This window comes from Notolepis coatsorum (assembly GCF_963971535.1).
Source record: "Notolepis coatsorum genome assembly, chromosome: 12".
Classification (NCBI taxonomy): domain Eukaryota; kingdom Metazoa; phylum Chordata; class Actinopteri; order Aulopiformes; family Paralepididae; genus Notolepis; species Notolepis coatsorum.
The window spans coordinates 13,858,215-13,871,109 of record NC_140176.1 but is presented as its reverse complement, the minus strand read 5'-3'; the positions used below and the strand labels follow the sequence as shown (position 1 = coordinate 13,871,109).

At 48.4% G+C, this 12,895-nt stretch overlaps 1 protein-coding gene across 1 annotated transcript; it reads right to left on the bottom strand.

Annotated features, from left to right (window-relative positions):
• Positions 1-9,032: 9,032 nt before the first annotated feature.
• On the bottom strand, positions 9,033-12,580 carry gjd4 (gap junction protein delta 4; the record flags this gene model as incomplete). Its single annotated transcript, XM_084325566.1, has 2 exons — positions 9,033-10,297; positions 12,517-12,580. The coding sequence occupies 2 exons, from the start codon at positions 12,578-12,580 to the stop codon at positions 9,033-9,035; spliced, it is 1,329 nt and encodes a 442-aa protein (XP_084181692.1).
• Between the last annotated feature and the right edge of the window lie 315 nt (positions 12,581-12,895).

Below are 12,895 nucleotides of genomic sequence, written 5' to 3'. Positions count from 1 at the left end.
CCATCGCTGCCTTCTCAGGGACGGTCAGACTGTAGAGGCGGCTGCCGGGAAGGGGGGCCCCAGAGCGGAGGTCGATGGCACAGTCGTAAGGCCGATGAGGAGGAAGGGCCTGAGCCCGGGACTTGCTGAAAACCTCCCAGAGGTCGTGGTACTCGGGGGGAATAGTTGAGAGGTCCGAGGGCGGCACACAAGGGGAACTCCGGGGCGAAGGACTGGACGCCGCCTGAAGACACTGGGCATGACAGGAGGAGCTCCACCCCATGATGGTGCCGGAGGACCAGGTGATGTGGGGCTCATGCAGCGCGAGCCAGGGCCGACCCAGGACTACTGGGACAAGAGGGGATCTGGTAATAAAGAACTGGAGTCTCTACGTGGTTACCAGCAATGGTGAGGAGGACAGGACAGGTGCGTTGAGTGATGTCAGCCAGGCGGTGCTGATCCAGCGCGAAAACCTCCAAGGGCCTCTCGAGGTTCTCAAGTGGAATGTTGGCCTGGGTGGCAAACTCAATGTCCAGGAAACTCTCATCAGCACCCGAGTCAATGAGTGCACCCACCGTCGCCCGCTGGTCCGCCCAGGCTAGGGTGACGCTCGTCAGACGGTTAGGTGGTGCATGGGTGTGGGAACAGGAAAAACGGCTCACCAGGATCTCCCGGGGTCCCGGCGAGCCTAGTCCTTTGGCCGGGTAGGACAATTGAAGATACGGTGTCCATCCCGACCGCAGTAGAGACAAAGGCCGGACCTGAGCCTGGACTCCCGTTCGGCCGGGCTAAGGTGTGTGCGTTCCTCCTTGGTCACAGCTCGGGAGGGAAAAAGACCACCAGTCGCGGAGGAGGCAGGACGGTCAGCAGTACAGTCACGAGTACGGGGGGTCTGGGGAACGTCTGGGGGTCCCAGTCGTGCTCTCTCACGCCTTCTCTCCCGGAGGCGTCCGTCGATGCAAATGGCGAGGCTGATTAGGCCCTCGAGAGAATCGGGCTCCTCCCGAGCCCCTTCAGAAAGGTGAGATGAAGCGCCCGATCATTCCAACCGCTCTCGGTTGCGGCCAGTCTGAACTCCAGCGCGTAGTCGGTGACACTGCCACTGCCCTGCCGGAAGGTGCCCAACCGAGCTCCCGGATCCTGGCCACGAGCTGGGTGGTGGAAAACCCTTCGGAGCTCTGCCACAAAGTCTGGGTATGAGAAACAAAAATCAGCCCTCATTGACCAGGAAGCAGTAACCCACTGTGCTGCTCGGCCTGTGAGCAGGTTAGTCATGTAAGCTACTCGGGCTCCCTCTGACGTAAATCGGCTGGGTTGATGAATGAAAAGCAACTCACATTGCATGATGAACGTGGCACAGTCCTCGAAGTTACCGTCGAACAATCGTGGGTTGGAGAGATGGGGCTCCCGAGGAGGGAGGTCGGGAGTTGCGGGGGCCGTCGCGGCGGCGGGTGGTGATCTGGCTGGGACTCCTGGCACAGGTGGGGTTAAAAGCAGGGTGTTAAATGCTGTACTGAGAGCCTGTAGCTGGTGCAGAATATCAGCCTGCTGATTACCCTGGGTAGTCTGCTGGGTGGTTAGAGTGTCAAGAGACATCTGAATAGGCTGGACCTGGGCCCGGAGGTCCTGCACAGCAGCCGCAGCCGCACCTAACTGTTGGGTGTGGTCGTTGGTCAGCTGGATCTGGACCGCCAACGCTGCTCTTACACTGTCTGTGTCGGCTGGGGTCGACATGGTCGGGTCGTAATGTTATGGTTTGTAAACAACCCCAACAGCACGGCACAGACAGGTAGTTCAGAGTTAGCCAAAAACTAGGGCGTATTTATTTCCAAAACAGAGAAGAGCAAAAAACAACAAAAAGCATACAGGGGGAATGTCCTTGGCAGAGTAGGCTCTGCGGCTCTGCAGCTCGGCCCAGAGCAGAGACGGCTCTGTGGCGTTGCGCCTCTGACTCTGCGGCTCTGCAGCTACTTGTACATCCACTCGGGGAGGAACAGAGAGAGAGAATGTCAATAAACGAGCGTATGGAATACGAGGCAGCCCAGTATTATTAGCTGAGTCCAGTACTAACACAAGCGACACATCTTCAGTGTTTACCAAAACACACAAAAAACAGAAAGGTCTTGAATCCAGGAAAATACGAGGAAAATACAGAGCATCAAAAAAGTATGTTTCCAAAAACTCACCAAGGCGCAAATGCGCAAAGCGATCTACGAGGCAACAGATCCACGGATGGCAGAGAGGAGCAACAGCGGCGACTTCCAAAAACGTCCTGGAGAAACGATGGTGAAACAACACGGAGGAAACAAGCAGCAGGTAGTGGTAAGCCAAAACGACCCGACACAGAACGTTCAGAACCCCAGAGTATATAAGAGCTCGCTTCGAGCTGATTAGAAACTCACTTCAGGTGCGTGAAGGTAATTGGTACCTGGAAGCGTGCGGTATTGGACCAACCCTCACAAATTGTGCGTTATATTAAGCAAATTATGGACCGCTTTAGGTTTACGTTTGTTATCGGAAAAAAGCGAGGGAGAGCAGTGGATGATGATGGCTGGAGATCCACATATTCCTAATTCCAGCAATGGAAATGCTAACGTGATGGATTTATGCCCTCAACGAGAAACGCGACGAAACGTGGAATGCAATCTGGGAGTGTGCCAGTGACCAGTGCGCTTCGGTCGGCATTGAAATGCAGCGTCCGCAGGTGAGGAGAAAAGCACAGCCGCCTCGCCACCTGCAGGGGTTCGTGGTGAACAGCACACACACACACACAGACACACAAACACACACTGGAATGTCGGGTCGCTGTGCCCAGTTTAATGTTTATTTTGTTTGTTATTGTTTGTTGCATTAAAATTCATTAGCACCTGCTATAAACAATCCAGCCCCCGTAGCACCCCCAATGCCAATTATCTGGCGCTGCTGCTGTCCATAACTCGTAACTTTTTCACATTTGTTTTACAAAACCTGAACTCCATTTGAACGTTATATTAAGGGACTAGACAATGCAATATTTCTTTGCTCACCTTCGATAGAAGAGATGTCTCAGATAAGAGACTCTGTCCCACACCAACTGGATATTAGCCATATTAGCTTATTGCTCGCTAATAACGTGCGTTTATCTAGCGAGGCTGCGTCTATGCCAAATACAACGCAGTTCGGTTTCCGGGTTCCTCTGATTGGCCACTAAGCCCACGTGACCGCGTGGCCAATCAGAGGAACCCGGAAACCGAACTGCGTTGTATTTGGCATAGACGCAGCCGGCACACTTCATACGGGACACTCTATTTTCAAGGCCTTCTCTTGAACCCATAGCCAGGATGTGTGGGGCATGGGTCAGTCGTAAATGCAACTATTTAGTTTCAGAACAGACCCATCTGCTTTATCAAAAGAGCTCAAGGAGCGAGAGAGAGTTGTTCTTCTGGTGGCAGACTTTCTGGGAGACAGACCTACACTGTAATTCTTTTTTTTCATCACAGGAAATTCACTATTTTAATAAAGATTACTTTTGTTTTTCTACTTTAAGTGTAAATGTCATAAAAATACAGTAAATGACCTTTTATCAAATATTAACCATTAAATAAAGGTTGTAATCTGTAAATGTATTTGATTTTACTGTAATTTGACAGTAAGTATTTGTCAACCGTTGCCGCCAGACATTTACCTTTCTTTTTTACAGTGTAGATAGGAGCTGGCTTAGGAAGAATGACCATTCATTGAATATTGTGTCTTTTGTTCTTTTATTCTTACTAAATAAACGTGGACATCTAAACCCAGAAGGACCCGTGTGAATATTTGCTTGAAACTTGCCGTTTCACCGACTGAACCTCAATATAGAACTTTGAACACAACGCAAAGGAATTTACTTCAACTCACTATTTCCATTACATGTGCTACACAAGAAATGCTGTCGAAATCTAACATTACCATTGAAATTCAATAGTGAAACGAGTTAGAGTTCCAAACCAATTCTGGTTTGATTCTAGATCATCTCCAATCAGCGGCAAATACTTTCTAAAATGTTGCCATTGTTACTATTACAATTGTTTAAGAACCCAAGAGCTGAGGGCAATAGTTTTGGCAGCGGTGGCCTAAAGGTTAGAGAAGCGGGTTTGTGACCGGAAGGCACTTAACCCCCAAGGCACTTAACAAGAGCAAGGCACTTAACCCCCAACTGCTCCAGTGGAGTTGCTCAGTGGCCAACGGTGTCAGACTGTGGTTTTACTGGGCAGCTCCCAGGTGTGAATGGAACTGTGTGAGTCAGTGTGAAGCAGGGCGTTACTGAAGAAGAGCATTCGTGCTCAGAGAACCTACCCTGGTAAATAAAGGTAAAAAATAAATAAAAGTTTGATGTGGCGCTCCTAGGGAAAGTACTTCCTCCCTGATGGCAAGAGTCGAAACTGCAGGTAAATAGGGGAGAATATCCTTTCATCCTATCAGAATGAAATTTCACAATATGGGCATATATGCAAACATCTTTTGTATTATGACCTTTATATATTGCTATTAAAATCAGTTATTTTTTGTTTTTGTTCTTGACTATAAGTTTGATAAGATAAGATAAACCTTTTATTATTCCCCCGTAAGGGAGTTCAGGCATCAAAGCAGCAACAGCAAAGACAATGAAGCACAGTAGATGCACAGGTTAGATCCAAACAAGCTAAGATAATTAGAATGAAAATACAATAAAACCAAGTAAACATGGCTGTTTGCCCTTGAAATCTACTCTGGATCTCTGAGTGAGTGAATGAACATAGAAACATAAGTAAAGTATACTCTACAATATCAATAATATATTAGGAGCTGCCCAGTACAACCACAGACTGACACTGTTGACCACTAGGAGCTGCCTAGTAGAACCACAGTCTGACACTGTTGACCACTAGGAGCTGCCCAGTACAACCACAGTCTGACACTGTTGACCACTAGGAGCTGCCCAGTACAACCACAGTCTGACACTGTTGACCACTAGGAGCTGCCCAGTACAACCACAGTCTGACACTGTTGACCACTAGGAGCTGCCCAGTACAACCACAGTCTGACACTGTTGACCACTAGGAGCTGCCCAGTACAACCACAGTCTGACACTGTTGACCACTAGGAGCTGCCCAGTACAACCCACACAGGATAGGAAGGATTGCTTTCCCAAATCCCCTCCAATGGATAATGTGTCATGTAGTCAGTAGAGGGCAGTAGAGGGCACCAATTACTTTGTGTATGCAGTGCACAAAGTTCTGTGTATGTACAAAAAAATCTACAGTTGGCTCTTTTTGTGGCGTATTTGAGGTTGACATATCTAAGTGTACATTTTATTTGAAACAAATGTACGTGTTAAAAAAATATAATACAAAACAATAGCCCCTCACCAAATTTGATGTTATACATTTAATTTATTCAAAATACTTATCAAAGCTAAAAAGTCTGAACAAAAGTATAAATGTCACATATCAAAACTAATAAAGACACATAATCATTATCCCACTATCATAAAAGTGTTATAATAATAATTTAGGACCTGCTCCGAGGTCATCAATTGGCACACATGCGATGCATGCATGCAATTCGTATCTGCGATTAACCCATCCCGTCGTCCTTCCCCCCCAAGGGCAGCCGGGAGCAGATAGGGCGTCAACGTGAGCCGCGCCAGGGGACCAATCCAAGTGCTCCTGTCCGTCTTCGTCAAGGACACCACAGCGTTAGCGATCTTGTTGTTGTGCATGTTTTTCCATTGGGTTTATCTTATCGGGGGGGGAAACCCTTGCGAGCACGGGGAGAACATGCAAACTCCACACAGAAAGGCCTGGGAGATACCCCACCTGGGTAACTGGCATCATGGAAACCTGGTCCCCAAACGGGAATCGAACCCTGGACCTTCTTGCTGTGAGGCGACAGTGTTAACCACTACACCACCGTGCTGTTGGATTGAGGTTGAAACATTTGTGCCTCCATAGCAATATTATTTCAAGTGTCAATTAACTTTCTATAATGGAGCGACTCAAATCCATGTGACATAGAACAATGATGGAAGTAAAGTGCCTTGAAAACAAAAGATACATACAGAGGAGAGAGCAAGACTAGTCATCCTTATACACTCTCACTGTATTAACATTTAGTGAATTAATTCATTAACATTCCCCATTTTGCTGGATTAGTACCTGGAACCCCCCCCCCCCCCCCCCCCCCCCCCAGGACACATGGGGGTCCCCCGACCCCACGTGGAGAACCACTGTCTTACTAAGCACCCCTTCTTTCATTATTATTGAAGAATGATATGTGGATGAAAAAATGTACTGCATTGTACTAAAAGATTTTATTTGCATTTGATTTGAAGAGCTGCATTGATAACATTGATTTCACAGACTGTCAGTTAATGATACGATAATGACCTTATTATAGTGAAGAGCAGGTTGGACCGACCAGCCCACTCTCTATATATGTAATGTATATACAGAACCATAGTATAAGTCGGTTTTAAAAACCTTTTGAGGAGCCAATGTACTTACAGTTGTGTGTTTGCAGAATGTATGGTGTGATACCTGACCCAAAAGTACACAAAAGTACACAATCTCTCCCATCTGCAACAATGAATTTACACATCTCTCCTGATTACATTATTTAGATGAGATATGGATATGTTTAGCCTTTATCCTACCTGTATCCTACTTCTATTCTACCTGTATCTGTATCCTACCTGTATCCTACCTATATCCTATACCTGTATTCGGATACTATAGTTCAGTATCCGGTATGAAGAACAGCATAGATTGTGCTAAGAAAGAACTGAACAGAACGTAGGATATAGGGCTAGGGGTCCAACGCTTCTAATTTACTATTTAAACCAGAATTATTGTTTCTTTTCTTTTTTTACTAGTCATTTGACCTAATATGACCATAATATTGCGACATACCTGTGTAAATTGATTTAAGTGTATTCATAGTATTGTCGTGAGGTGTTGAATTATAACCACCTGTTATTTGATTACAATGACCTGTTGTTGTTGTTGTTGTTGTTGTTGTTGTTGTGGCACACTAAATGTGTGAAATTCACTATGTGTATGGAATTTACTGCTTGCAATATGAGTATATTTCTCCCTGATACGCATGCGTGTGTGTGTAATATATACTGTGTCCACAAAAAAGATCTAAGCAAAGAACCAGGAACCTCTGGATAACCAGACGACTGCTCTACCTACAGAGCCACTGTCACCCCCTAAATATGGACCTGCTCAGTTCTGACATTCTGACAGTTCCGTATTAGAGGCCCAACTATAAATCTGTAGATACAAGGCGTAATGTGTCTAATGTCTGGTGGAGTTATCGCTGGCTGTGTTGTCTGCACATTCAATCACATATAAACCAAATGTACTGTATGTATGTATTGTGCTCTTTTTTTCTTTAGACAATGACAATTGACAAAGAGACTAAATATGATGTCGTGGATGATGACGTTATCCCAGATACCTGCAGACAGACTCAAACGCAGCAGCTTCGGTTTCTATTCAATGTCCCCATGAGCCGCCAATCAAAATATATTTTTTTTATTAAAGAAATAAAAACACCATTAAACAAAACTGTTCCTCAAAACCAAAAGGACACATTTTGACAAAGAAGCGCCTTAATCAAACAATGTCACAACATATAAAAAAAAAAATTACTCAAATATTCGCCCCCGACACACAGTGTGACAGAATGCCTCGTAACAGTGGCACACCGGTTCCCCCAACCCTTGCGAATTAATATCAGTGTCTGGTCTTATAGGTGAAATCAAAGCCACGGGGAGCAACACCTACACCAGCCCCTGAACATCCCGGTGTTGCCTTACAGATTAGGCGCACAGCGTTCTATTCCCGGCGCCGTCGGTGTGTAGAACCCAAGCCGCTGCGCCTCCTAAAGCCCCCCGGAGCGGAGGCACTGAAATAGAGTGACAAGCCCACTCCTCACAGCCCCACTGGGAGACTTAATTGCTTTGCGAGCCCATGTGAGAGCTTTGGGAGGGGGGGGGGGGGGGGGGGGGGCTTCGTGGTGTCCTTCACTTCTGTGGGTGGAATTCCACCCAATCTGGGAGGGGGGAGCACCTAATCGGGATCATTGTCTTTCGACTCGGTACTGACCTCGTTTCCAAAAGGTCGGCCGAAATGCCAAGTCGCGGGCCCCCCCCCCCCCGAGGCTGCACACGTCCTCTATGACCCCTGTGACCCCTACGCAAACGAGAAGGTTAGCTATGGAAACTGACCAGTGCGTTGTTGATGTGTGTGTGTGTGTGTGTGTGTGTGTGTGTGTGTGTGTGTGTGTGTGTGTGTGGGGGGGTCATGCATATGTGGGACGAGACAAGGCCTGCCTTTGTTTATGGACAGTGGGTTTGAGCGAGGTGGGGGTTACAGCTAACAAGAGGAGAAACAGGTGGGACGTCCACTTTTAGACTTCCTCAAGGTTGGGGGTTTAGTCAAGGACACTTTACTTAAGGCCAGTGTGTGCCTCTGTCATTCCTGCACTGTTTGGTTAAGAGAGTCGGGATTCATGGCTGGATTCTTTGCGCTCTGCATCAGTCGCTGCGTTAGTCTACACAGTGTTTCTAAGGCAGTGTAGCTACTCGGATGGCACGATGAGACTGTGTGCTTTGTGTCTCGTGGGTCTGTCCCAGCGCTGAGTCTGGTCAACCTGTTGCTGTTTTAGTCCTCAACCTTCAAGCAGTGTTGAATAGCAGAGCGAGCCGCAGAGTAACGGAGGGATATCAACTTTAACAGTTGTTGCCACTGTGTAAGCCTCAGCCTCTCTCTCCCATCCCTCCTCAAGCAGTGTTGAATAGCAGAGCGAGCCGCAGAGTAACGGAGGGATATCAACTTTAACAGTTGTTGCCACTGTGTAAGCCTCAGCCTCTCTCTCCCATCCCTCCTCAAGCAGTGTTGAATAGCAGAGCGAGCCGCAGAGTAACGGAGGGATATCAACTTTAACAGTTGTTGCCACTGTGTAAGCCTCAGCCTCTCCTGTCCCATCCCTCCTGCCTGATCTCAAGCTCATCTCCCAAATCAATCAGGAAATAAAAAAACACTCAGTCACACCCACTGAGACCTCTTGTCCTGCCCCTCGCCGCCCGCCACCTCCACCAGTGTGTACTGGCCCACCCGCCTCGAACACACTGCGGAGACGACGTCACCGACGGGCCCCGCCACCGGGCCCCCCGGGGGGGGGGGTCCCACCAGCGCCAGGTCCCGTCTGGGCGGAGGCGGCGGCTTGAGCCGACTGCGTTTGCTGACTCGGATGGAGCGGGGCGTCCCCATGGGTTCCAGGGGGCAGAGAGCCACGTCGCTGCCGTCCGCCTCCAGGGCTTCTTCCTGGGCCGTGGAGTAGCCGTTGTTCCCGTTGGTGTTGGAGCCCGGGGGTGCCGCGGAGAGAGAGGCCGTGGGAGAGTGAGGGAGAGGGGAGTGCTCCGAGCAGGTGGGCCCCAGACCCAAGCCAGGCACCCCTCCTCCTCCTCCTCCTCCGACACTCGACCCCTTACTGGCCCCTCTCTTCCGGAAGCTCCCCAAGTGGCCCGGTTCTAGGTCCTGATGGGCCAGGGGGACGTTGGAGTCTATCCCCCTGCCACCGGAGAGGTAAAACTGCTCCTCCTCGTACATCTTCTCCGCCATCATCTTCCTCTTCGTCTTCTGCCTCACCGAGCGCTTGACGGCACAGACCAGGTCCAGCAGGTTCAGGAGGAGGGACAGCGCCCCCTCGCCCATCATGACGTTGAGCATCACCGTTTTCTCCGTGGGCCGGGAGACGTAGCAGTCCACCTGGGTGGTGCAGGGCGCCTGCTGGCACAGGAACCTCCTGGGGATGTAGAACCCAAACAGGTAGTAGTGTGCCGCCCCGAACCCGGCCTCCAGCAGGATCCTGAGCAGAAGGTGGAGGACGTAGGCCCCCGTGAAGCGCCGGACCGTCCCCCGCTCCTCCTCGGCCCGGAGAGCGGCCTCCTCGCTCGCGGCGGCCGTCTTTCTGAACGGCTCCTCCTCCTGGTGGATCTTGTACGGCGGGGCGGCGGCGGCTCCGATCAGGTCCGGCGGCGCGTCGTCCAGGAGGTCGGCGGTGAGGCTCGCCGCCACCTTGTGGACCACGTAGACGACGAAGACGAGGTAGGGGAGACACAGGGCGAGGAGCTGCACCAGCCAGAAGCGGAACAAGGAGACGGGAGCGTACAGGTCGTAGCAGACGTTGGCGCAGCCGGGCTGGATGGTGTTGCAGACGAAGCGCTCCTGCTCGTCCTGGTAGAGCGGGTAGCCGGCGAACAGCAGGACCAGGATGCGGAGGAAGACCATGACGATCAGCCACACTTTCCCTGGAAGATAGGAGGAGGAGGAGACGATGTTATAGACGGCGAGTCTGTTGGAAAAAGAGGCGGCGTATCCTGCCCTCTATTGAGACGACGACAACAACAACAACAACAACAACACAGAACGACACGAGCGCAGTGGAAAATATCGTGGACGACTGTAAGACCAGGATTTAACAATTAAATTGTGAGTCGATATTTGTATTGTTTTTTACCTGCATTGCTTGCACCCTTTTTCTTATTCTCTGTATTACTTTTATTCTGTCTATTCTTACTCCTGTGAAGCACTTTGGGCTGCAACGATCTTGTATGAAAGGTGCTATATGAAGAACATTTATACACACGTTAATGTCCCCATGGGCCGGACACGTCTTCTTTAAACAAGTCGAGAAGAAACATGACAATAAGTCAAGAACAAAACAAGAACACCATAAGGTCCAACAAATTTAAAATAAATGCAAATAAATGAATGAATGCAACACTCCCAGACGTACCCCACGCGAAGGTAAGGAAAAACTCACTAGAACCTAACAATAGGGAAAAATGCACCACAGGCAGTGTGGAGGAGAGACACCTTAGAAGGGCCATTCAAGGGGGGATCTCCCTTCTTAGATGTCGGTGATAGTAGTGTTGCAGACGGACAGTTGGTAAGCATGCACTCATGTGTGTGGTGGAACACAGATGAGTGCATGCAATAGCAACTGAACATTTTGAAAAATTAAAGATCATCATTTTCTTTAAACTTTAGAAATAATTTAAATCATTAAACTTAACGGGATAGTGATTTTTGAACCCCTAGCCAATTATTTTACTTACCAATTATGTTGTTGATCCGAGTCCTTTTTTTATTTCCTTACACTAGCTCCAGCACATTAGCCACAAACCAGTGCAAAGTCAATGGGGTCAAAGTCGTGTTGCCAGTTACTCAGTGTATCTCGCGGGCCTTTTCTGTGTGGAGTTTGCATGTTCTCCCCCCGTGCTCGCAAGGGTTTCCCCTCCCGATAAGATAAACCCAATGGAAAAACATGCAGAACTGAACAGATCGCTAACGCGGCAGCCCTTGTAGTAGATTGATTGATTGGCCGTGTGGCCAATCAGAGAAACGCTGAACGAAAAGCTGAACACAAGTTGGTTGCCTTTAATATTCACGCGCACGGGATGGGAAGTGCAGAGAACATTTGATCAGCGACTCAGTGCGTGTGTGTGTGTGTGTGTGTGTGTGTGTGTGTGTTCCTGTGGGTCGCTCATCGCACGTGTGTGTGTTAAGAAATCTGCATGACAAATAAAGACTTCTTCTACTTCTTCTTCAAGCCCCTGTGTATACAAGCTGACTGAAGACAACTGAAATGGACATTGTGTGCACTGTGAACGTACATTTCAGTGAGCCTCAGTCAGCAGTGCAGACAGCAGCTCGACCCCATTGACTTTGCATTGGTTTGTGACCAACTATCCAGAGCTAGTATGAGGAACAGCATGGATTGGGCTGAGAAAGGACTCTACTGATCCACATGATCAAGTAAGAAATGGGGCTGAGCTGAGGGTCCAAAAATCACAACTATCGCTATGAGGTCAATGGTGCAATAAAATATTGAGATATTCATCTTCTTTGAAATAATTCTAAATGCAACTAAATATTAAAATTTGATATAATATATTATATTATATCAAATTTTATTAGATGATGGATATAATTCAGAAATTGTCTTTTTTTTCTGGTGGAAATTGGTCTGGTCTGTGCTCACTCTGGCAGCTTTGGTTTGACTGACATTTGAGAGAGATTTTATTTTGTGGAGTTTCTCTGTAGGTTTTGCAGAGTATTTCAGACCCCAGTGATTGCAGAACACTGTCTGTCTGTTGTCCATCTGTCTGTCTGTCTGTCTGTCTGTCGATCTGAGTTTTGTTTTCTGTTGAAAAGCCTTATGTTGTCTTATTTCATGAGCCTCTGTCTGTGGAATAGAGTAAAGTATCATATATTGATTCAAATTAAAATTACCATGGATAGAATGGGTATATATATGAGAGAGAGAGAGAGAGAGAGAGAGAGAGAGAGAGAGAGAGAGAGAGAGAGAGAGAGAGAGAGAGAGAGAGAGAGAGAGAGAGAGAGAGAGAGAGAGAGAGAGAGAGAGAGAGAGAGAGAGAGAGAGAGAGAGAGAGAGAGAGAGAGAGAGAGATAGATAGATAGATATTGTACTTTCTCGTCATATACGTCCCATTTCCACACTCACCTGCGAAGGTGATGTTGTGGTTGATGGAGATAAAGATGACTTCGGAGGCACTCAGGGGCCTCATGTCTGCTGCCCCGGGCCCTCTGTCTGCTGCCCCGGGCCCTCTGACACCCACTCCACTCGTCCTCCTCCTCAACCCCCAGGCCCTCGCTCGACCAGCGACTCACTCTCCAGCCTCCTCCTCTCTTCTCCTATAACCAGCCTCAGGCCACAATGAACTCCAGGAGGGAGAGACAGAAAAATATCCCAACAAGTTGTCCGGATCGAGTCTTCTCCTAGAAGTAGTACATATCCGGGTTTTATGGATCCAGTCTTCTTCTAGAAGAAGTACTTGTCAGTGTTTTCCGGATCCAGTCTTTTCATAGAAGTAATACGCGTC